This window comes from Diabrotica virgifera, chromosome 5 (assembly GCF_917563875.1).
Source record: "Diabrotica virgifera virgifera chromosome 5, PGI_DIABVI_V3a".
NCBI lineage: Eukaryota > Metazoa > Arthropoda > Insecta > Coleoptera > Chrysomelidae > Diabrotica > Diabrotica virgifera.
Genome location: NC_065447.1, coordinates 224,310,497 through 224,337,725, shown reverse-complemented (window position 1 = coordinate 224,337,725; position 27,229 = coordinate 224,310,497). Strand labels below are relative to the sequence as shown.

At 33.5% G+C, this 27,229-nt stretch overlaps 1 protein-coding gene across 1 annotated transcript in view; it reads right to left on the bottom strand.

The window, feature by feature from the left end:
- The window catches only part of LOC114337350 (DENN domain-containing protein 5B), an 83,804-nt gene that overhangs the window by 50,842 nt on the left and 5,733 nt on the right, over positions 1-27,229 (bottom strand). The window contains exons 4-9 of the mRNA XM_028287758.2: positions 18,176-18,417; positions 14,423-14,495; positions 14,132-14,354; positions 9,199-9,333; positions 8,911-9,110; positions 1,023-1,328 (exon numbers count right to left, since the gene is read on the bottom strand). Of these exons, the coding sequence (XP_028143559.1) occupies positions 1,023-1,328; positions 8,911-9,110; positions 9,199-9,333; positions 14,132-14,354; positions 14,423-14,495; positions 18,176-18,417 (1,179 nt within the window). The remainder of the gene's footprint in view (positions 1-1,022; positions 1,329-8,910; positions 9,111-9,198; positions 9,334-14,131; positions 14,355-14,422; positions 14,496-18,175; positions 18,418-27,229) is intronic.

The following is a 27,229-nucleotide window of genomic DNA, read 5'->3' as shown; positions in this document are numbered from 1 at the left end:
ACGCGAGGCACGTGGAACGAGAACAGTCAACTCGTGTGTTTGACCGGCTCTCATGTTCAACAAGGCTTCACAACTTGGTAAGACTCTTTATTTACATATCAATATTGTCTGTATAAAACCTTTATACTCCCACTTGAACCAGTAAACTAGCAATCCTCATACAGTCCAATCCTAAGATTGTATTCACAATCTCACCTATGTACAAGTTATCGTACATACATTAATATACTATTAACCCATTAATGCCCAAGGGGCTGTAAATGACCCACGAACTAAAAATAAATCTAGTGTGGACTGTGATTTACATATGAAGTCAGAATTGTCCCCACCTCTAACTAACACAACACATCAACACATTTTTTAAATAGGAGGAGTAAATTCAAAAGACAGATTCACACCCAATAATATCACTAGAAAAATACCCAGATACATCTTCTTTTTTGGTTGTCCATGCCGGTTCTCGACGGTAATCCATACATATTATATTATACGTCGCTGAAGAGTTCTAAAAACAACTGTTTTTTAATTAAATGAAGACTAAAAATCTAAAAATTAAAGGAATATGGCAGAAAGCACAAAAAACCGCCGATATAACTTAATTAACCTATGAATTTTAAATGAGATTAGTGTCAAAATTTCATAAATGTCAATTGTGTCAAAATTGTATAATTTAGTGGAGTAAACTTGCCTGTGGTTAGGCCAATTACAAACAAGCATTATGGACAAGGTAAATTTGAATTACTCCTATTTAAAAAATTAGGTATAGAACGTATTGCGACTGGAAATAAACAGAAAAAACATGTAAGGTAGTACCAGCTATCTAAGAGAATCATTAATATCCAGATCAGGGAGTGCTATTGTTCGAGGTGTGAAATTATATAAACAAGGGATCTACCTGCTTTATGAAATGATCCCTTGTTTATGTAATTTGACACCTCCAACAATAGCACACCGCTGAGCTGAATGTTAATGAGTCTCTTAGATACCTGGTACGGGTATATTTAAATTAGCTGATTACTTACCTGATTAGGAAATATAACAAAATTCTCATAGGATTGAAATATGTGCACAAATCTATTTAAAAATATCTCTCTAAGTGCATTGTTGAATCTGAGATCTTCAAAATAGGAATCTGAGGGTTGATTTGTTTCGTTTGGCTCTAAAGTTACACCAGTCCTGCGAACTATGTCCGCTATTCTTTGCAGGGCCTCCGATCTGGCTGAACCGGGAGGAGAAGGAGGCCGTTCGTTATCTAGAGTATCATGAATTGACAGTTTTCGCAGGTTGTGTGGACGACCCGGTAATGTACTGCTTCTTGAGATTATTTCCTGAAAGTGATAAACATGTATGAGCGAGTGAGAATGAAAGTTGCATAAGTCATAAAATTTCAAAAAAGGAACCAAGTTTATTTTTCAAATCGATTGACATAGTACTATTCAGAATGAAAGTGTCTTGAGTCATTAGTACATGAAATCGCCAATAGGGTCAGCACTAGTTCCCTTTAAAAAATATTATTTTTTGCAGCATTAACTCAAATTTTTGCCAGTTCATCATCGTTCTATGACATTGTTCTATACGAGTCGATGTAAGATTAACCGACGAATATTACATTCAAAGAGGCATCATACAGGGATGCATTATATCCCCTTTGTTATTTAATATTTAAGACTTTGGAGTAAAAATCAATGCTGAAATGATCAATAATCTTAGGTACGCAGACTAATACGATACAGATTGCATAAACACGACAAGAAGATAAATGGCTCTAAAAATGAATGCTTCTAAGACAAAATGTATGTATATAGGGCCAGTTTCATCAACAACAACTAAATCAATGAATAGTTATTTGTCGCATAAAATTTATTAGTCGATTATATCTTTATTGTGTTTTAATAAAATCTTGATAATATAAAGTAAAACTCACGAATTGTCTTTGTTATAGATATTTAAAGCGAGATTAACTTGTCAATTTATTCGAAGAGTAAATAGCTATTTGATAAATAAATAAATAAATAAATAAATAAAATGTTATTTGACGTTAGTGAAACGTAGATTTGCCAGTTTATTGGTCGAATAAGTTTATTCAGTGGCGTGCTGGCCATATAAACGAATCGGTGCAATCACCGAGAGGCTGCGACCTCTTGAGGCCGGTCGAATAAGTTTTTTTCACAAAAAATTTTAGATGTAACAAAATTAAATCTTTTTTAATTGTAAAATACAGTTAAATAAAATGAATGACTCACTACACATATAAAGGATTTGATACAGATAATATTTATTTTCATACATACAAGTATATTTATGGTTTTCCAATTTCCTTCAAACATCTAATATGTACTCTGCACAATATAAAAATGGAAAAACATCTTGCACATGTTTTACCGAATTATTGGAATTATCGAAAAACGATTTGTTAAGACACATCGTTTTATGATGATATAAGCACTCTACATCCTAGAAATTTTGATACAAATAAAAAATGGTATACCTTTAACGGCATTTAAATCATTTACTAAAAAATTAAGAAATTTTTATCCTGCCATATCTGCTACTGCAATTAAAGACAAACTCGTGGATATTTCTGATAAATGGATTGTATTAAAAAATAGGATTTTGCAAAATACTGAAATTAAAGAAGATCGAGTTAATAATGAATATTTTCAGTCTACAGAAAGTATGAAAGATGATGTTGTTAATCTAAGTGATAATAACCACGAAGTAACAAGTGACAATGTTGTTGATACCGTGAAAACTTCATCTCCGTGTAGTACTAAAAACTGTAAAGATTGTATAGCTTGTTGTTGCGCTGTTTTGCAGAAGTAAAACCCTATAGAACGTATATCAGTGTGCTTATCGAAATTTAAATATAGTACATAAGCATTTATTAATTCTTTCAATGACCCAAGTATCTTGCGAAAGAAGCTTTTAAACAATCCACAAGGAAAAAGTTTTCCTGTAGTTGGCTGTATACCATGTAATACAAAAAACAGTAAATCCTTTATAAATAGTATATTAAGTATGGAGAACGGTAAGGGTTTTATACCGATCGAAGACAATTGTTTGGAGGAGGAGCGGAGCGACGACTCCAATTATTGTCTGAGATCGGTTACCCTTAACGTTCGACATGCTTATAACGTTTTTTGCACGATTGATACCATTATAAATTATAAAATTAAACATTTTCGTCATATTGACTAGTTTCATTCATTTTATCAAGATAGATACTTTGGTTGTTAGGTAGTAACTAGGGTGCATAACAACAATGGAGAATTGAGTTTTTATTTAGTTGTCAATAATTTTAAGCACAATTTTGATTATTATAAATTAAAATATGAGCGAAAGTAAATTTGAAGAAATTGAACGGGCTTGGGAAGAAGGGTGTTCCGCAATTATTCCCGAAAAATCCAAAATCCGTTATCAAAATACCTACCAAAGTTTTAAAAAATGGTGCGAAGGCAAGAATTTAAGAATCGAAGAAAAGACTCTATTGGCATATTTCGATCAAAGACATATGCAGTAGAAAGCTCCTGGAAGCCTCTGGGCAGAATATTCAATGATTAAATCCACCGTTTTTCTTTATGATGGCATTGATATTTCCAAGTTTTCAACTTTGATCGCGTATTTGAAGAGAAAAAATGTTGGATACTACTAATGTATGCGATTCTGCAGGAGTTTCTGTTAGAAGTGAAACCACAGCCCAAACAAGTGGGATTTCATTAAATAATTTAACCAATTGTACCATAAGTTTCAATATTAATAAATAATTCGTTAGTTTTCTTTATTCTTTCAAAAAATAAATTAAAATTAAGAGATTTTTTAACTCGACGGTAAGTGAATTACTTACCGTCGAGTTGCTAGTAAATGTCACCTACTGACGTAAAATCTGTCACGGTAAACAGTCAAAAATGATCAATCGTGCAAAAAGGTATATTTTAAACCCCTAAAAAGGGCTACATCACAATCACAGAACTAGTTTTCGACTGGTGATTAGCATGTAAACTTCACGTAAGCACTGATGATGACTGGTAAACCAGTCGAAAACTAGTTCTGTGATTGTGATGTAGCCCTTTTAGGGATTTTAAATATACCTTTTATAAAGGATTTACTGTTTTTTTTAAGCTTTTAAACGTTGAAATATATAAAAAAATCGGTTAAGAAGTACCTTAACACAAGATCACTTGGAAACATTTTATTCTAAAGGCTATAGAAAAGGAGCTTTGTATGAGCTTAAAAATGATTAAATTATCGACGAATTTGCTCAAAAATCTACTTTAATGCGAAAATTATTGATCGAGAGTTAATTATTTTATAAAATAATTGTAAAATTAGGTATGTTTAGATTATTGCTTTGTATTAACATTTAAATATTGTTAAATTAAAGTATTTGCATTGTACTTGTATTTTTGTACCCTCTTGTATAATTGATTTACTAAAATTCAACTTAAGACACAATTAAAAATTCTCAAAATTCCATTTTACTTTTATCTTAATTAAATTAAATTCATATATATTTATTTTATTCAGGAAATTATGGTTTCTCCCTTACTGCATACAATATTGTCATACATGTGATAATGTTTATTATTTGTAAGATTGCTTATTCTGAAATAAAAAATATAGCAAATTTAAAAAAATTTCATTGAATTCAAAGTTTTATGTTTGATTTAAAAATAATTTATATTTTTGTATTTTTGTTTTATAAATAACGAATAAAACATTCTGATAATATGTAGAAGGTAAAATGAAGATGGGAGGCCGCTTTTTCTATAAAATGACCGGGCCGCTTGAAATGTTCCAGCACGCCACTGAGTTTATTCACCGAATAAACTACTATTCGTCGTTGGTGAAACGGGCCATTAGTCGCCAACTTCATGACAATGGTTCTCTATAGATAGATCAACAAAACATTGAGAGAGTTACTCACTTGGATACTACATTACAGACCAACTACACACACCGGCATAATTAGCCGAACACCTTCAAAATGGGACATGTTTAATATCTCGAATTTCCTAAACCAGTGGTCCGATTTGAGTGATTCTTTTAGTATGTTATAGCCTTATTATTTAATAATATCGTTGTAATAATATTGTTGCTACACAGGTAAATATCATTTTATACCGGGTGTACCAATCATACTGTGTTTTTTTCTTAAAGTTTGGAACACCCTGTGGAATATTCTAGCATATGTAAAATATTAAAATTAATACTCCATTGTAGAATTAGGCTTTCTTAACATTTTCCTTTTTGATTCATTTACTTATGTGAAATAATAAAAAAGTTATGTGCGTTAACAACTATCCATGTTTTTCATCAATAAATCCTCATAGTAGGGGAGGAAAGTATACTAAATTTGCAGGTACTCGAGCGTTATGGGGACCTATTGCATTGTGAAGAGTATGTGTTAAAATCAGAAAAAGGTTAAGTTAAGTTTTCCATAAAGTGGGGGACTTTTGATTTTTTAATTTAATTTTCCATTTGAAACAATCTTTTTTCTCCGATTATAGCGCTATCTATCCATACTTCGAAAAAATGTGTCGAATAAAATTTGCTTATTTTTACTTAAAGAATCCAAATCTGCAATAAAAATTGGGGGCTCCTATTTAAGATTTTAAATTAAATCCCCCACCCAACCTCCGTGGGGGCTCGTGACACCCTATGGAGAGGGGTGGGGGCTAAATTAAAAATTTTAAATACGAACCCTGCGATATTTCGCGAAATGAACATCAGATCGTAAAACTGCAAAATACACCTATTCAATATTTTTCAAAAATCTACCGAATAGCCCCAAACACGACCCCCACGGAGGTGGGGTAGGGGTTACTTTAAAATCTTAAATAGGAGCCCCCAATTTTTATTGCAGATTTGGATCCTTGACGTAAAAATAAGCAACTTTTATTCGCAACATTTTTTGTAATTATGGATAGATGGCGCTATAATCGTAAAAAAGGATTGGTGGAAATGGAAAATTAAATTAAAAAATGGAGAGTCCCACACTTTATGGAAAACTTAACTTAACTTTTTTTGGTTTTAGCACCCACTCTTCACAATCCAATAGGTCCCCATAACGCTCGAGTAACTGCAAATATTTAGCATACTTTCCTCCCCTACCATGAGGACTTATTGATAAAAAACATGGCTAGTTGTTAAAGCACATAACTTTTTTATTTTCCAACACAAGCAAATGAATCAAAAAAGAAAATGTTCCTAAGAAAGCCTAAGTCTACAATCGAGTTTTAATTTTAATATTTTGTATATGCTAGAATATTCCACAGGGTCTTCCGAACTTTAAGAAAAAAACACTGTATGATTGTTACATCCGGTATAAAATGACATTTACCTGTCTAGCAACAATATTATTACACCCATATTATTAAATAATAAGGCTATAACATACTAAAAGAATCACTCAAATCGGACAACAGGTTTAGGAAATTCGAGACATCAAACATGTCCCATTTTTAAGGTGTTCGGCTAATTTTGCCGGTGTGTGTAGATCCAAGTAAAGAGGTCAAATACATAATTGAAACAGCTCGCAAAACGTTTCTAAAAATGAAATAATTCTTCTATAATCAGAGCTTAAACCTGACATTGCGTCAAAGAATGATCAAATGCTATATTTGGTCAGTGTTGTTACCAGTGTTGCCAATCGCATTTCTCTAGATTATCCGATGATCGCTCGAAAAATATCCGATTTGTCACGAAAAGGTACGCTAGGTCAAAAATTATTCTGTTATTAAAATCAATGTTGACAATGTTATTCTTTTAGTCCCCTTAACAACCATCAAATAACAAAATCCGTTGTTCGTATGCCAATCAGTTGATTGTAATCAATTATCATTATGATAATTAACATAATTGATTGATTAATTAATTATTAATTAACAATTTACGTAACTATTATAATTATAATTGATTAATTAATCAATTAATCTCATAATTGTAATCAATTATGTTTTCAGCAACCTAATCAAAGTTGACATTGACAGTAATTAAATATTTGATAATGATCAGTTTATTCCATTTCTGATTAGCGTTCGAACAACCGGTCTTATAATCGACTGGATTTTCTATTTCAAGGCCGCGTCCCACCATCAAATAATTTGATCAAACTGGTTTGAGCAAACTGAAAGTGAAGACCGCGTCCCGCGATAATAATGAAAAATTTTAATTTTAAATAAAGTACAAACAAGTTAGACAACTCAATACAAAAAATTTGATCAAACTAGACTGATAGTGAGAGCACAGATTTTTAGAATTTCAAAAAAACTGCAATTGTGACGTCACTTTGACGTACTTCCGGAGTTTGCTCAAACTGTTTGATCAAATTATTTGATGGTGAGACGCGGCCTTCACAGTTTAAAAATTTTTGTTTATAGATGAAAATCTCGTATCCTAGCTGATTATTACCTAATTCATGTATGTATATAAATACTATTTACTGACTATTATTATATTATTCGTATTTTGTATTATCGTAAGTGTTTAATTTGGTCTAAAACAAATTCATTATTATATTTCAATATTCACACGTTAGTAAATTTTATTAACCATTTATCCATTATAAAAAAGTATTTTCACAAACCAAAACTGATTTCAACAGACGAAACGTTTGCAAGCACTACATAAAATGAAAATAAAACTAAATCGTGCGTGAATTAGCTTTCACATAGGCGTAACCAGGGGGGTTTTGGGGGTTGTAACCCCCCCATTGGGATGTACTTTGAGCTCTATACGCTTAACACCATAGCCCTCAGAGACCTTCCAGTAGTTGTAACCCCCCCTTTCAGGTAGTTGTAACCCCCCATTAGGATCATCCTGGTTACGCCTATGAGCTTTCATAGGTTTAAAGACTAAAAACTAAAAACTCATAAATAACATCGGACGGCAGACGGTTTTTGAAATTTGAATTGGATTAGTATGCCTTAAGTGGATGCACTTGTGCATTTAAATTCTAAACAAAAGAATCGGCACATGTCCCTTTTGTCAAAAGATGAGTATCGGATGTCACTAACATTCATCCAGTATAGGCTATTTATAAAAATTTGGGTGGAACCAAACAAAATTAATGTGTTGTTGGTGTTGCGAATATATGGATGAGAAAGTTTTAGTCGATGGTAGATACACTGAAAAATATCCGCAAATATCCGATTTATTTAAAGATACGAAGAAGATACGAAAACTCTCAAAAAGGTACGCAAATCGGATAATTATCCGCCGATTGGCAACACTGGTTGTTACATGGCACCGAGACCTAAATTTTGAATGCTGATACGATCAATCGCATAAAGGCGTTTGAAATAAGAGGTTGCATAGAAGAATGCTCAGAATACCCTGGACAGCGATGCAGACCAACGAAGATGAGGTAAATAGAGCAAATCTAGAGAATGCTCTTAGAGAAGACCGGTACATAATTCTTCAGCTAATCATGACAGGTAAAATAGAGAGACGCAGATGAATTTGAACGAAGCAGATGTCATGGCTCAAGAACATTCGCGATTGGATAGGGATATGCAGTGACGAACAACTATTACTATTAGCTGAGGACCGTGAACAACCCTCCAATGTAATGGCTAACATTTGGGGACCTAATATGGCATCCAAAGAAGAAGAAGAAGAAAACTACAGCATGCTCCTTCATTTTGATCGAGCACAGTAAAAAATCAATTTTCTTAACAAATTGTAGGTAAAAATTGCGTGTTTTGGCACTCATTAACCCTTTCAGCTCCGGTGATGCGTACGCGCGTCCAAATATGACTATAGATCAGAGCTACTGGACGCGTAAGCGCGCTTTGTGTGGATTATATTTAAACGAAATTATTTCTGCCAGCACAGGAGCTGAGGTTGGAAATATTAAAGAGGAGCTGAAAGGGTTAACACATATAATAAAATATAGTCTAACAGGTGTACCTGAGTATTTCTGGAGAATTCACTGTTAGGTATATGTACGCTGTACTTATCCAGAACAGACCAAATTTCAGCAGTGAACGGCTCTAAATGCGGAAATGCTGCCATCTCTTCGGGTAGCTGTACTTTACACTTATCTATATCTACATAACACAGATTAGCCTCTGAAGCCACTTTGAGATTTTCCGATGTCGCATACAACCCTAAAATAATTACGAACATTGAGGACATTACTTTCAGTGTTTTGTTTAGTTAAAAATGTTATTAATAATTGATTATTTAAGTACTCACCCATTAAAAAAGGTACAGGTGCGTCCAAAAAATGATGCAAAGATGCTGGCATGATTGGCACATACACATGGGGCCACGTAAAAGGAAATAGCAAAGAAGTAATGCCTTCTGCCACAACCATTAGTTTTTGAGGATCTAAAAATAAGTGCTCTAAATAAAAACTAACTGATCAAACTTAACTAAAAATTAAATTTTGTACAAAATTTTTAGTATTACAATTACAATTTTTTTCTTCTTCTTTTTGTATAGACATGACTCTGTCTGTTTTTTAATGTGCCTCTAGCAAGTTGTCGTTCCATTGTTTTCGTGGTCTTCCCACTGATCGTTTTCCTATTGGCGACTGTCGCTGTCCTTACTACTCTATTTCTTGTCTCTAATTATTACAATTTAATATAATGAATTAAATTCTTCTGTATTGATCTCTGAAAACGGAAAAATTGTAGGTCCAGACGAAATACCTGCGGAATTACTGAAATGTCTAGACGATGAAACTCTACCTGTACTACTGGATCTGTTTAATGAAGTATATAAAACCGGAAAAATCCCTCAGGAATGATTGGTGTCCACCTTTGTAACAATACCAAAAACAATATCTGCCAAAGATTGTTCGGACTATAGGACAATATCACTGATAAGCCATACCCTCAAAATATTTCTAAAGGTGATTCATGGAAGATTATACAGAAAGCTAGAAGATGATATGGATGATACCCAATTTGGGTTCCGCAAAGGACTTGGAACAAGAGAGGCATTGGTTGCGTTTAATGTCCTCTCTCAAAGATGCTTAGATATGAACCTGGATATTTATTCCTGTTTCATCGACTTCGAAAAAGAGTTCGACAGGGTCCGACATGAAAAACTAATAGAATTATTGAAACACAGAGATACAGACAGACGAGATTTGCGAATTATCATCAATCTGTATTGGAATCAAAAGCCAATATAAAGATAGAACAAGAGTCCGAGAATATTATTATAAAGAGAGGAGTAAGACAGGGTTGTGTTCTGTCGCCGCTACTGTTTAACGTGTACAGTGAAGCCATATTTCAGGAAGCGATAGCGGAACTAAGCGGAATCTCTATAAACGGAAGAATAGTAAATAACATCAGATTCGCTGATGACACCGTTATAATGGCAGACACCCTGGAATCGCTACAAGAACTGTTAAATAAAATTAACGATTATTGCATTCGATATGGACTTAAAATAAACAAGAAAAAAACTAAATTTATGATTATTTCAAAAACACAACATGGAAATGAAAGGTTAATGCTAGAGCAAACCCAAATAGAAAAAGTAACGACATACAAATAACTGGGAACCTGGGTAGATGACAAGAATAACCAAAGCAAAGAAATTAAAGTCCGAATTGAAACTGTAAGGCAAGCATTTATAAAAATGAAGACACTGCTTACAAACAAAGACCTTCAGTTACCTCTCAGATTGAGGGCTCTAAGATGCTACATATTTTCTATATTATGTACTATACGGAATGGAAGCTTGGACATTGAAGAGACAACACATAAGAAAAATAGCAGCGTTCGAAATGTGGTGTTACAGAAGAATATTGAAAATTCAGTGGGTTCAAAGGATTACCAATGTTGAAGTGCTAGAGTTAGAAATTATGAACAGTATAAAGACAAGGAAACTGGAATATTTGGGTCACATTACCAGAGGAGAAAAATATGAGTTGCTGAAAATTATTATGCAAGGAAGGATCCAAGGAACAAGAGGCATATGAAGAAGATGCATCTCCTGGCTGAGGAACCTTAGAGAATGGTTTAACTGTAGTTCATTACAACTGTTCAGAGCAGCAGCCGACAAAGTGACCATAGCCATTATGATATCCAACCTCCGATAGGAGATGGAACTTTAAGAAGAAGAAATTAAATTCTTCTGTATTGATCACTCAGCTATGGAACAAATACATTTAGATATCGTGCATACAACATTACTCTAGGGAATTCCTGTATTGAAAGAAGTAACGGGTTAGTTCGACCCAGCGTATTTTTATTAGTTGTCTGTATACCCATATATCAAAGGATTCCAACCATATAAGCATGGTCTCACTTAGAGTCCACATTTCCACTCCATATAGTAGTACTGTAAAGATATAACAATGTTGTAATTCCAATAGACTTCCCCTAATTTCTTCCAGTGCTGCCGGCATTCAGTTTCCTGCAGCCAGTTCTCAGCGATTCTTTCGACGTCGTCTGTACATCCTGTAGGTGGTCTATCTCTGCTTTTCTGTCTGCTCGTGGTCTTTACACTGTAATTTTTTGGATCGATCGGCCGTCATTCATTCTGGCCACACGACTCGCCCAATTCCACTTCAGTCATGCTATAATAGAACTGGTTCTATTCGGTTTTAATTTCTACGGTTGGATCCCAGCTCTTATTAATATGTATTACTTCTGATATCGATGAGTTTCTCCACTCTATTCAGTACTGCCTCTCAACTCTAATACCGTCATATGCCGAGCTTCGGAGGACATGTAAAGCCGTCAGTCCCGGCTACGAAAGAAGTCGTTAACTAGAAAACTATATCGTATATTTATTTTTCTTAACTTCGAGTCTTAATTCATTGATCACAGGTCTGGCTTATTTTGTTTATTATATTTTGAAGGTCCTCACTGCAGATAGCCAATACTAGAATATCGTTGGCATTTCTTATGTTGTTCACAGTTACGCCATTCACTACAATTCCTTCTGTTGCCCCCATTAAGTACCCTTTCAGACCAGGACACTGGTGTCTGACACCGGTGTTCAATTGCAGCAAAGCATTATTGAGCCACTAAAATTTGTGGACGAGACACTCAAAAGTGGCTCGTCAGTAGTCGTTCATTTAAAACAATGCTTTGCTGCTATTTGAACACCGGCGGCGGATACCGGTGTCAGACACCAGTGCCTTAGTCTAAAAGGGTACTAAGGCTTCACTTCCTCTGAATACAAGCACAGTATTAAAAACAAACTGTAGTGACACTCTCGTTGGCGTCTTTGAAGTTTCTGAAGTCTAGTTTTGTAGCTTATCTGTCATCTGAGGCGAGAAGTTAAGACCGGACTAGCTCAATGAAAAATCTTTCCGGTAATCAGAATTAGTAAAAGCCCTGTTGTAGGGCTTAGTGTTAGAAATATTAGATAAATTAAATAGGTCAAATAAATTATCAAATATTTGAATGATCTCGGTAGTTCCAACAGCTTCAAGAGAAAACATATTAAAACATATGTACAAGGTTAAATAAGCAGCAACTGTGCTACTACGCCTCTGTTGATAGTCAAACCTTCAAGATTGAAAGTACACAGAAGCGCAGCTAGTTCTGCGACTTTTCGCCTCAATCTGTCTGCGCGGAACAAATGCGTGACTTACTAGTTAAAGAGTAGAGGTGAGATTATCCAACGTTGTCTCGCTCTTTTTGAAGTTATACTGCTTTAGGCGCGATTGGGAGTTAATTTTTATTTTACTGGGCGCATGCGCACACCGACAGTATGGTATTAGTCGTTATACGGGCTCTGATTGGGTGTTTAAATGATCTGTCAATAATTGTTTAATATGGAGGTTATCGGTAAACAAAAATATTGTATATTATATTAGTTTTTATTGTTGTGAGGACAGAAATAAAATCAAATTTATAATTGTAGTGACTTTTTAAATAGTTTTGAAAAGCCACAGGTACGTAATTCTAAATGTTTCAGTTGTATTGCAATAAAAAATTATCTTCGTACTTATTTGAAAGATGTAAAAAAATAATGTATTTACATATTAGTAGGCAATGCTTTAATTTACATAATCTGATTACGAACAAACTTTCTACAAATCTTCATCTAATATATCGTTTTCTTACTCTATATTTTGTTGAATTTTAACTCGACAAAAATCAAACTAATAATTTTATTAAATTCATATAAATAAACAAAATGTCAAAAAGTTTATGGTGTAAACGTTCAGTTTGTGTATATTCCCACATGACGTATACGCGAAGGTGGCGCAATGGGAAATCGCTTTGACTTTCGATCGACGGGATAGACGGGAAGTGGGTTCGAGCCCCAATGCAAGTTATTATTTTTTTATTTTTTTTATACATTTTATGATTGTAAGTAACAATTATTGTTCAGAAATCATTTGTGGCATTTTTCAATGTGTTTGTGTGTGTTTTATTCTTTTATTTTTTTAACTTTTGGTATTGTTTTAATAAAAATTTTTGGAAAGTAGTAGAGAAACTGTTTAAAGTAATTCGTTGAAATCATATAATAGAATGTTGTTCTGAAGCTATTTCCTTGTGACATTTTTATAATTAAGTATTTTCTATGGGAAATAAGCCACAATTTTACTAAAAAATGAATTAAAAATGAATTAAAAATAAAAATTTAATAAAAAATGAAGCGAGAATTTTACTCTCATCGTTGCATTTGGTTGTCTTTTTAAAGACAGATCACATGCTATGATTTTTTTTTTTTTTGCGACGGATATTCTTGAGTTGGGATTGATTTCATGTAATCGAACTATCTTTTAGTAAAGTCGTCCCAGGAACGCAACTCATAAATATTGGCGATATCATTTTAAAGTCTTCTACTTTAAAATGTATAATATACGTCTGAATTGCTAATATAATTGAGTCAGATTAAATAAATTATTACAAGAATTTTTTTACTTAGCAACAACATTTTTGTTTATTTTAATAGTATTTTGTGTTTTGACAACGAAACCCGATTTGGGCTTCGAAACGTTAATAAATTCATTTTTTAGTAAAATTGTGGCTTATTTCCCATAGAAAATACTTAATTTACATATAATAGAAGTATAACTTCTTACGTGCACTTACAAAGTACACACATTCTTTTTTTTTTATATTTATTTCACCCAATTCTCGTTGGTAATCAAGCAAAAAATGCGGACGACATGTATACCAAATAAAAATATCGAATTCTGACTTACCTGTACTCCTCAAGAGTACCTGATACTCTAACAAAAGACAAGTAAATAGCTGCACAGCAATGTCGACTCCCAACCATAAAAACAGCAATCTGAGAGGGTAATCGTGATGTGGAAGTTCCAAGGGAGGCAGAGAATTTTGTATTATAACGTTCGTCGGCGGTAACTGAGGATCTGACGGTGGCAAGTGAACCAACAGGCTTTTTCCGGGAGTAGGTAATTGAACCTTAAATAATTGTTTTTATGAGAAAAATCAAAAAACAAAAACAAAACAAAAAATTATGGTATACTTACTTCATATAATAAATTGAACACATAACTTTCCAAACTTAGAGAACCAGCTGAGTTTGAATGTTTTGGAACACATCTAAAATTATAAATATTTTATTATTAATATCAAGTATAGCCTTTACTTGCTATTGAATTAAAAAATAATAATCAAAATCCTTTATAAAAGATATATTTATATTAAAAAGACCTTTTCGTTCTACATCATAGAATGTTTTCGAAATAAAAAGTTCGTCGTCAGTGCTTACAGATATACAGGGTGTTTCATTAAGAATGGCCACTCTCTGAGTTGTACATTTTAGACCTCAAAATATAAGATTTAACCCAAATCACTGAAATAAGCTCCTTACTGACTTACAGGGTGTTTTATTTAGAAATTTAAAAACTATTTTTAAACACTGCGATGAATACAAGTACCTGGGCATGAAGATAACTCAAGATGGAACACTCGATGCTGCTATAAAAGACAGAAACATGCAGGGTAGAAAAGCCATATCCATGATGAACGGCATTCTGTGGGACCAGACAATATCTAAAGCGAACAAACAGCTCATATTAGCATACTTAAAAGTATAATCACATATGGCAGTGAAGTTTGGCCACTGAAACAAAGAGCGCAGAAAATGTTACTAGTAACAGAAATGGACTTTTGGAGAAGAGCAGCAGGCAAATCAAGAAGAGATCGGATACCGAACGAGAGAATACGAGAAATGATGGGAGTAACACATACAATAATTGATGACATAAAAACAAAACAACTGGTATGGTACGGCCATGTACAGAGAATGCCAGATGACAGAATCCCTAAACAGATTTTGGCATGGACACCACAAGGGAGAAGAAAAAGAGGAAGGCCGAGAAGAAGCTGGAGGTAGGGAATTGAAAAAGAACTAGAGGAAAGAGAAATCCCTTCAGGTCTATGGTTAAACAGAGAAGAATGGCGGTTAGGAGTCGGAAGGCGTCGGAGAACGCTGTAAACCGATAGTAGTAGTAGTAGTAGTAGTAGTAAAAACTATTTTTGCTCAGTATTATAGAACTATTCGACGTATTCTTTTCATACTTAGCAGAAAGTGTAGGTACTATACACCCTATGAAATTATGTTAAATAAACGTTTCTGGCTATTACCAGAGGCGTACGACAGGGTACAGTGAATGGTAGACCCTTTCCAAATTCTACGTCACTGGCGGAATTGCCATTTTAGCGCAATTTTTTGATTCTTCAATATTCTCTATGTAAATAACATACTCTTCATTCGTAACGATAAAATCATTAGTTGTCGAGATATTTGAAGTTAAATATGTAACGGCACATATATTTTGATTAATGTATTGTGCCGCTTAATTTTAAACTTTAAATATCTAGAAATCTAACGATTTTATCGTTATATTATTTATTCTTAACGATAAAAGCAGATATTTCGGGATATTTGAAATTAAAAATTAAGCGGTACAATACATTAATCAAAATAACTGTGTCGTTACATGTTTAATCTCAAATATCTCAAAAACTAACAACTTTATCGTTATCAGTGAGGAGTATGTTATTTACATAGAATCGAAAAATTGCGCTAAAATGGCAATTCCTCCAATGGCGTAGAATTTGAGAAAGGTCAATCATTCGTCAATAGCCAGAAACGTTTATTTCACTTAATTTCATAGGTTGTATAGTACCTACACTTTCTTTCAAGTATGAAAAGGATAAATAGTTTTAAAATACTGATCAAAAATAGTTTTTAAATTTTCAAATAAAACACCCTATAACTCGGTAAGAAGCCATATTTTATTTAAGTGATTTTGGTTAAGTCTTAATATTTTGAGGTCTAGAATCTACAACTCAGAGTCTTCTTCTTGTAGTGTCTATCCCTTTCGGATGTTGGCGACCATCATGGCAATCTGTACTTTGCACACTGCTGCTCTAAAAAGATTTGTAGTGGTTATGTTGAACCACGTACGTAGATTTTTCAGCCAGGAAGTCCTTCGCCTTCCTGGTCCTCGCTTTCCTTCTACTTTTCCCTGCAAGATTAGTTGCAGCAGTCCATATTTTTCACTGTTCCTCATGATGTGATCTTGGTATTCGATTGTGGCTGTTTTTATTTTGATTAACAGCTTCTTTTTCTTTTTGCATTTTCAGCAAAACACCCTGATTAGTAATGTGGTCGGTATAAGATATCTTCAGGATTCGACGATAAAGCCACATTTCAAAAGCCTCAATTTTCTTGCAGGTGGCGTCTGTGAGAGTCCACCACTCAACTCCGTACAACAGTATAGGAAAGATATAACATCATAGTAATCTGACTTTTATGAGTATCGACAAATCATGACATTTGAATAACTTTGCCATTTTTTGAAATGAAGATCTTGCTTTCTCTAGAGATTGGAATCAGATATTTCACATTCTTAATGAAACACCCTGTATATGCTTGAGCCATCAAAATATATGGGTAAAAACCCATTAAATGTTATAAAGTCATAATAAAGTTACATTTTTATATAAAATAATGTGATGTTTAAACTTTAACTTCGAATGCTGAAGATAAGTTGAGTTGAAAGAGTCACAAACCTTGAAGTATTACGAAGGATAGGAAAAGACCCACAAATTTTGTTAAGGATAAAATGAAGAAAACTCGAATATCTGGGTCACCTGATGAGAGGACGTAAATACGCATTACTTCAAAATATAATGCAAGGAAAAATAGAAGGAAAACGCGATCCAGGCCGTAGAAGAATGTCCTGGTTGCGGAATTTGAGAGAGTGGTTTGGCTGCACCACTAATGAACTTTTTAGGTCAGCTGTAAACAAGGTCAGGATAGCCTTGATGATTTCCAATCTCCGATAGGAGTGGCACAAGAAGAAGATGTTTAACCTATTCCTTGATTTTACATCAGGCAAAGTATGACTCCTCCACACTGTGGGTTGCTGGTCCTGAGGATAAGAATCTCACAATGATTGTCTATATTGTCTACAAATATTCTCATGACCCATCCTCATGACATGTTCGCAAAAAGTATCCTTGTCTAACCCTTCTCTCTCCCTCTGCTCTTAATTGGCTTGATAACTTCTATTCTAGTCCTACTGCTGCTATATTACAGATTTTAATAAGTGTCATCAGGTGTATCGCTGCACCCATCTTCATGAAAATGGACCAAAGATTAATCCAGTTTATACAATTGAGTGAGGTTATCCGATTTTAATTCAGAAAACATTATTAAAATTCAAAATTTATTCTTCCTTTTGTATATCTTCGATTTTCATTTAAATATGGCGATACATGTAAAAAACGGCTCCGAATACTGCTGTGGAGGAGGTGTAGCAGATTTGCCAGTATCACTTGAACTTGAACATGATGATGACAAGAAAGCTTCAAAAGACAGTATTTTGCCTATTAAAAATTTATTTTTGATTGCTAAGCTCACTTGTGAAGTCAATGGAATATTTTTTGGATTGAATGTGCATCATTTATTGCATAAACTTATCGATCTAACTGAATTAAAAATAAAAGTTTTAAGGCACGTATCCACTACACTTGCGCTCCGCGCTGCTGCAATTGCTCCACATAGTGGATACGTTGGCGCTCCCGGACCATGCAACGGTGCGCGCTCCGCCTCAGTGCTGCAATCGGTGGCGGTTTATATGTAGAGAAACGCATGCCGTATCGATTGGAGCAGTTGCAAGGAGCACAGGAGGCAAATGTAGTGGATACGTGCCTTTAGTTGTCGAACTCGCGATTAAATATCATAAGGAAATAAAACTCTAACGTACCTGTACAAATTCTCCAAAAATATCCGCATAGCATGAACATAGCCATGCTGGCTGATAAGTCCAATACTTTTTGACACATACAATTTATCCTTAGAAATATCATAGTACGTTAAAGCTGCACCACTGGGATTGTGACTTAATTTGAAGTACCTGGGTAAAGATTTTGACTGAGGTCCCTGGTTTTGGCTATTTTGTAGAGATCTTACTCGTAGTCCACTGGATAGTTCTGTGATATACATGGACTACAAACAAAATATAATATATGGTAGTTACGTTGAAAAAGAGTTGTGTATTTTTTGAGTATTATTTTAGGTAATCCATGTGTGCCAATGCCAATGTAACTTTTGATGTTTGAAATTGGTCTGATTCTCTCATCTGTCTTATTAGGATCTATCGATATTTTAAAATTGATTTGGTATTCAAGTGGTTTCAATACATTTCCTAAATATGTGGCAAAATCTCGCTGCCTTTTGGTTATTACTTCTAGCCCAGCTACCGTCTTCCAGTAGAATGGGTGGAGAATAGGTTGCGGTGGTTCTCAACCTTTTTGAGGCATGTACCACAAAATTCTTTTAAATTATTTTTGGTACCACCTAACTAAAATAACTACATATCTACAGTCGGAAAAATGAAAGAATACCCATGAACGATCACATCAATCACTTATTTTGTATTTGCTGTCTTTTTCTATAAATAACCAACGTTTGTTATAGAAAAAGGTAGCAAATACAAAATAAGTGAGTGATGTGATCGTTCATGGGTATTCTTTCATTTTTCCGACTGTAGCTAGGTAATCTAATTAAATACAAATCTGCTAGATTTTGGCTGTGTTTTTGTGTCTTGTGTACCATCGCGAATAATGATATGTACCACCAGTGGTACATGTACCACAGATTGAGAAACACAGGGTTACTGGTCTTTTAGCCGATTTTTTACTTTCCATAGAGATTACTCTGTGCTGCTATCATCCGTCAACTCTCTCAGGTAAAAACTGATTGAATTATTTTATTTTTTATATTTTAAATTTCCCCTGGTTTGTTTGTTGCCACTTCTTTCTTAGTTTTCTATTTGTTTAACTTTTTAATTTCTTTCGGATAGTTGTTTCCTTTTAATTTTATCTTAGAGTAGTAGTAGTGTCTTATACTGATTTTTTTGTATTGATTTTTTGTGAAATTTTGCACAGGACTATAAGGTTAAGATGGATAATATAATTTTAAGCTATCTGGTAGTACAAAGCTGGTATGTATTTAAAATAGGAAAGAAAATGTCTATTCCAGCGGTCTCAATCTGTGGTACATGTACCACTGGTGGTACATTTCATTTTTTGAGGTGGTACACAAAACTCAAAAACAGCCAAAATCAGCACCACTATTATAGTTAATTAGATCACCTAGTTAGATATGTATTTCAGTTAGGTGGTACCAAAAATAATAAGAAGTATTTGGTGGTACATGACACAAAAAGATTGAGAACCGCTGGTCTATTCATTGTAGGATTCTTTCTATTTAAAATAAAAATAAATAAGTTTAAATCTAGAGGTTAATATACTTAATCTTGTTAACAGATTAAATATTATTTTTGGACTAATTTCTTATCTTCAACACACAGTTGATTTTAATACACTATAATGGAGGTTATAAATATAAACAACAAATATATTTATTACAAACTGATTAACTAATTTTAGAATATCGATCAATAAGGCTATACTTACCATCTATTAGATTATTAAGGAAACTAAAAAAATAATGGATCAAATGAAACTGGACATACTTAGTTATTATTTTTTTCTTCTTCCTGATGTAAATAAAATACTTTCATATTTCTAATTTTATATTTCTATTTTTGATACTGTTTTTTAATTCAATAAGATCCAAAATCGACGTGGATAGCAAAATAATTAATACACTAAGCATCAAAATTAACGCACAAGCTTAAAAATGGGACATTTTTGATGTCTCGTATTTCCTAAACCTATTGTCCGATTTGAGTAATTTTTGAAGTTATACTTCTTTACCGGCGATAGAGGGTGATTTTTTTATATGTTAAAACCTATCAGCCCGGCGCATTATAACTTTGTTCTGATTGGATGTTCAAATGACATGTCAAAAATTATCCGATATGGCAGCTGTGGTTTGGAGGTAAAGGTAAAGGTAAACAAATGTATAATATATTAGTTTTATTACTGTGAGGACAGAAACAAAAAAGTTTATAATATTGTAGTGACTTTTAAATAGTTTTTAAAAGCAACAGGTACGTAATAATTGTTAATGTATCATGGGTATAAACCTACCTATTTGATCTGCCAAAATACATAGTATGTAATACTTTTATTTATATAATTTGATTACCATCAAAATTTCTATCAATATTCACCTAATATATTGTTTTTTACTCTATGTTTTGTTGTATTTTTTCAATTCTAAATCATAACAATTCAAAATTAAAATAATTTGATCAATTTTCAAAATATCACAAGTTTAATCCGTTTAGTTAGTCGATCTTCGTAAATAATGACACATAGTGTCTGTGGCTAAGCGGAGAAGGCGAATGAATTCCAATACCAACCGCTCTTATCAGCGCTGGTTCGAGTTCCAATAGAAACTTCCTTTTTTGTTTTTTTTAATACATTTTATGATTGTAAGTATATTTATTATATAATTGTATTTTCAGAAAATACGTATTTAGTTAAAAAAATTTTCGACAATTAATGTTCAGACATCATTTGTGGTTTGTTTAATGTGTTTGTGTGTGTTTTATTCTTTTATTATTTTAATTTTTGACACTGTTCTAATAAAAATCTTTGAGAAGTAGTAAGTATAAATTAGTTTAATATTTAAACAAAATATAAATAAAAAGTATATTAATTTCGTTTAAATCATATAATAGAAGTATAACTTCTTACGTGCGTACAAAGTACACACACATTCTTTTTTTAGTATATTATAGCTTTATTCTTCAAAAATGTCATTGTAATAATATTATTGCTAAACAGGTGAGTGTAATTGTATACCGGGTGTAACAATGATAGTGTGTTTTTTCCTCAAAGTTCGGAACACCCTGTGGAATATTCTAGCGTATATAAAATATTGAAATTAAAACTCAACTGTAGCCTTAGCCTTTCTTAACATTTTGCTTCGATTCATTCGCTTATGTAGGACAATAAAAAAGTTAGGTACTTTAACAACTAGCCATGTTCTTCATCAATACAGGGTGTTTCTAAATAAGTGTGACAAACTTTAAGGTGGAATTCTGCATGAAAAAATATTGACTGTTTGCTTTATAAACAAATCTCCGTAAATGCTTCGTTTCCGAGATACGGGATGCTGAATTTTTTCTTACAAACTGACGATTTATTTATTGCTCTAAAACCGGTTGAGATATGCAAATAAAATTTAGTAGGTTTTAAGAGGTAGTTATTTTTTGACATACAATTAAGAATTTTATATTCATAATTGGCGTGCATACGGGTCATATTACCCGGTCATATTACCCGTATGCACGCCAATGGTGAATATAAAATTCTTAATTGTATGCCAAAAAATGCGCAATAACTACCTCTTAAAACCTATCAAATTTCTTTTGCATATCTCAACCGGTTTTAGAGCAATAAATAAATCGTCAGTTTGTAAAATAAATTCAACATCCCGTATCTCGGAAACGAAGCATTTGCGGACATATTATGTTTATAAAGCAAGCGGTCATTATTTTTTCATGCAGAGTTACTCCTTAAAGTTTGTTGCACTTATTTAGAAACACCCTGTATTGATGAAGAACGTTGCTAGTTGTTAAAGTACCTAACTTTTTTATTATCCAACAGGGGCGTAATTTGAAATTTTGATTGAAGGGGGGGGGGCAAGCATTATATACAATACATTATATATGATGTAATGATGAAAATTAATGTATTTTTTGTAAATTTCAGTCATTTTCAGGGTCAGGGGGACATTTGCCCCCCCCTGACCCTATCAAATGACGCCCCTGTTATCCAACATAAGCGAATGAATCAAAAAGCATAATGTTAAGAAAGCCTAAGGCTACAGTTGAGTTTTAATTTCAATATTTTATATACGCCAGAATATTCCAAACTTTGAGGAAAAAACACACTATCATTGTTACACCCGGTATACAATGACATTTATCTGTTTAGCAACAATATTATTAAATCGATATTATTGAAGAATAAAGCTATATTAAAACAATCACTAAAATAGGACAACAGGTTTAGGAAATACAAGACATCAAAAATGTCCCATTTTTAAGGTGGTACGTTAATTTTGATGCTTAATTCCTAAATATTTATAGGTCCCGATACAAAATGACTATAAATTAGTATATTAATTCCCCTTGTATTAAGATTAGTATATCCTTAAGATATAGGTACTTTAGATTAATATTAGATTAAGATTAGTATATCCTCGTGTATTTAATTGACTTAAAATGAGAATCTGCTGTATTATTCCGTGTTCTCTGATTGTCTATACAGGGTGTCCAGAAACTCTACCGACAAACGAAGACAGGAGATTCCTCATATAATTTTAAGACATTTTAACCCAATTCATCTAGTCCGAAAATGCTTCGTAAGGGAGCTAGAGCTCTTTGAAGATGGCGTCTTGTAATTAGTTTTTCTTAAATACCTCCAGAACGCTTCTATTTAGAAAAACAAAAATTGGTACACATATTTATCTTCCAAAAATAAATCGATTTCATCCATTGTGATTTCCTAGTACCTGTCACAGGCGTCCGTTTTGGGTAGGGCAATGGTTATTTTATCGCATAACTTTTTTGTCTTTAACTTTTAAGCATTTTTGATACTGGATTATTATATTGTGAGATATTCTAGTACTACAAGGTACTCTTGATTTAAGTTGGTAGGACACACCGTTTTCTAGAAAAATCGATTTGAAAATTTTTCGTTTTTTGAATTTGAAAAAAAATTGAAAATTTTTTTCAAAAAAAGCGGTGTATTTTACCAACTTATAGCAAGAGTTACTTTTATTACTAAAATACCTCACAATTTAATAATCTAAAATCAAAAATTCTTAAAAATTAAAGACAACAAAGTTATGCGATAAAATAACGCTTCACCTACCCAAAACGGACGCATATGACCGGTTCTAGAAATTCGCAATTAATGAAATCGATTCCTCTCTGGAATATAAATAAATGTACCAGTTTTCGTTTTTCTAAATGGTTTTTTTTTGAAATTTTTTTTTGGAATTCAATAAACGAAAAATTTTCAAATCGATTTTTCTAGAAAACGGTGCATTCTACCGACTTAAAGCAAGAGTACCTTTTAGTACTATCATACCTCAAAATTTAATAATTTAGTATCAAAAATGCTTAAAAGTCAAAGACATAAAAGTTATGCGATAAAATAACCTTTGCCCTACCCAAAACGGACGCCTATGACCGGTACTAGAAATTCGCAATAAATGTAATCGATTTATCTCTAGAAGATAAATATGAGTACCAATTTTTATTTTTCTAAATAAACGCGTTCTGGAGTTATTTAAGAAAAACTAATTACAAGACGCCATCTTCAAAGAGCTCTAGCTCCCTTAGGAAGCATTGTCGGACTAGAAGAATTGGGTTAAAATGTCTTAAATTTATCTGAGGAATCTCCTGTCTTCGTTTGTCGGTAGAGTTTCTGGACACCCTGTATATGTATGTTTTGTTGTTGAAAATGACCTATGTTTTATTCGTTCTCTGGATTAACTCTTTATAGAAGTTAAGACTAATTTTAATAGTTTTATTGTAATTAAAATACAAATGTATTGTTACAAACTTATCCGTCATTCAAACGTACTAACATCTTATAAAGTCAATAGTCAAAAGGAACTCTTCTTTTTTATAATCTTGTTTAAGGTAGGTAATACAACATCCCCCCTCAAGATGATACATCTTCAACATAACTACTGACTAATCTTCACGATAGCGTAAAGGTCTGACAACCGCTCTCCCAGAGCGCGTTGTATTCTTACTCTGCTCAATATTAAATGGTCCATCAGTTTTCGTTGGCGTTGGAAGTCGTACAGGCGTTTTGGGTTGAGTTGGGTGACTTTCCACTTCCTGACTACCTTTCTCAATGTTTGTTGGTCTTTGGGATGTTAGTTGTTGAGTAGTCGGTGTAGTTTCTGGAGTCGAATTTGTTTGTTGAATCCCTGGCAGTTGTTTCAATACTCCATCGGGGATACTGCTTAGATATGGAGCAGGGATCAGATGAAAACGGTTTCTCCTTATGGTGCTTATGGCGGTCTTAACTATGTATGATCTTGGATTAACTTCGTTAATGATTTCACCATGTCGTTTCAGGTCTGTGATCCATACAAAATCACCAATTTGAAGTCGACTCAAATTCTTCGGTCCATGTTTTCCATCATATAATTTTTTATATTTCGAGCGGTACTTCCTCTCCGCGCTTACTAGCTTTTTTGATGATTTAAATTCAGCTAATGCGATTGATGGTAGATTATCTCTCAATTTTCTTCCAAACATCATTTCGGATGGACTGAATCCGTTCTCTAGTGGTGTGTTTCGATAGGACAGAAGTGCTCTCTCTATGTTGTTCTTATTCTTCTTTATTAAGGCTTTTGCGACTTTTACAGCAGCTTCTGCTGCGCCATTTGCTTGGTGGAATTGTGGGCTACTTCTCGATGTAGAGAACCCCCATTCTCTTGCGAACTGTTGGAACTCTGATGTTTCAACAGCATGAAATTGTGTTCCAGTGTCGCAACAAACCAACTGTGGTATACCATATCTTGCAAATATTGTTTTGCAGATGTTTATTACTTCCTGTGAGCTCATGTTCTGAATAGGAAGTACTTCAAAAAATCTGGAATAGTTATCAGTTACGACGATATACCATTTTCCTTCAGTTTTAAAAAGGTCCATTGATATCACTTGCCATGGATAATCTGGAAATTTAGCTGGCAATAAAGGTTCATGATGGTTTGTCGAGTTTTGAATACAGATAGGACAAGATCTTACTTTGGCTTCTATCTCTTGAGAAATTCCTGGCCACCACATCGTTCCCAGAGCACGACGACGAGTTTTAGTTATTCCAAAGTGGCCAGCGTGCAATTTTTCCAACATCATTGCCCTGAGCTCACATGGAATGATCATACGGTTTCCTCTAAGAAGGATACTATCCACAACTAGGGCATTTTTTCGTTTTCTCACCTTTACTTGACTGTTGGCAATTTTGGGTCTTCTGTGATTTTTTGTAAGTTGATTGTTTTCTTATAGCAGAAACATTTGGTTCATTTAGGTTTTGTTTTTGACGGATCAGCTCTTCATGTTGTCTTAGACAGGTTACAGCTTTTTCGAGAGTAAGTGCAGCATCAAGTTGCAGTTTGTCACTTATGCTTGTATCTCTCATTCCGATAATCAACACTAATAAAACCATATCATTGTTTAAAGTCCCCCTATCACATGTTTTTGATAGACTACGTAAGTCAGTAATAAATTTCTCTGCAGTATCACTCCCTTGCTTATGATTTAGGAATTTGGCCCTTTCATAGATAATATTTCTACGGGGTATAAAATAATCTTCAAATTGTTTTAATGTCTCATCATATGTAGTTGGAACTGGTGAAAATGATGAGAATATTTCTTCAGCTCTTACCCCCATATTATAAATTAACACATCAATTTGTTTTCCATCAGATGCTTTATCAAGGCCACACCCTCGTCTAAAACGTTGAAAACGGTTTTTCCATTGTGCCCAATCACTTGGATGGAAATTAAATGACTCGGGAGGTGATAAAGTGAGGTTTATCGACGGTGATTCTTGAACTGGAACAATATCAGGCATTTTTTTTCCAATTGATGCTTAACTGTGCTGTTTTCGTACTTTGTATTTTTGTACTAACCAACCTCTAAATTTTTCGAGTTTTCTCATCCGTATTTTTACAAATCAGCTGCCACCATGTTTTATTCGTTCTCTGGATTAACTCTTTATAGAAGTTAAGACTAATTTTAATAGTTTTATTTTAATTAAAATACAAATGTATTGTTACAAACTTATCCGTCATTCAAACGTACTAACATCTTATAAAAGTCAATAGTCAAAAGGAACTCTTCTTTTTTATAATCTTGTTTAAGGTAGGTAATACAACAACCTATATCGTAATTTCGTCAAAGTCAGAATACAAGTCGCTCCTCTGCGATTCATAATTTTTATTGAAGTCTAAATTAACACTATAAACAATAAATGAATAACAAAGATCTAAAAGTCGGCGACCTAACTGGGCATTTGGAGATTTTAGGGCTTGGAAAAACGCAATCCATGAAGATGTTCTTCTTCTTCTAAAGGTGACTATCTTCTAGAGATGTCGGCGACCACATTGACCCATTTTATTCTATTTACAGATAGAAATAGATCAGTTGACGTTAGACCAGTCCACTTCCTAAGATTGGCCAGCCAGGATATACGTCTATGTCCAGGGCCTCTCCTGCCCTCAATCTTGCCTTGTAGAATCAACTGTAGCAGTCGGTATTTTTCATTAAGCATAATGTGGCCGAAGTAAGCCAATTTTCTGTTTTTACGGTGTTATTTCTTTGTCTTTTCTTAGCCTCTGGAGATTAGTTATAGTTATGTTGACTTCTGTTCACAGATGTGAAAATGTTCACAAACATTAAACCTGTAACTCAAGATTTTGAGCTTGTGTCTAAACTTTTGTACTAATTGCCTCAGGCCTCGGAGAGCCAATCTGCACAGAAGATTTTGAAGTCTACACGTTATTGAACACAGCTAGGAACTGCAAAAGGTCCCTTAATCAACTGGCGAAGCACAACAAAATAACTCTGTCATTGGTTCCAGCAAATAAAGGAATTATTGCTAATACATACTGAGATTGGTGATAATTTTAGATTAGCCACAGAAGGACCGATAAATAGTTAACAGTTATCAGTATTGTCAAATCAGTTTCGGTTTCGGTCAGTTTAAAACTTCTTCTAGGTGTGCACACTCAGAAAAATTTCTCCATTTAGCCTTTATCAACAGAAATTTTTGGTACAGTATATAAGCCCTCTTCTTCTTCTTTAAGTGCC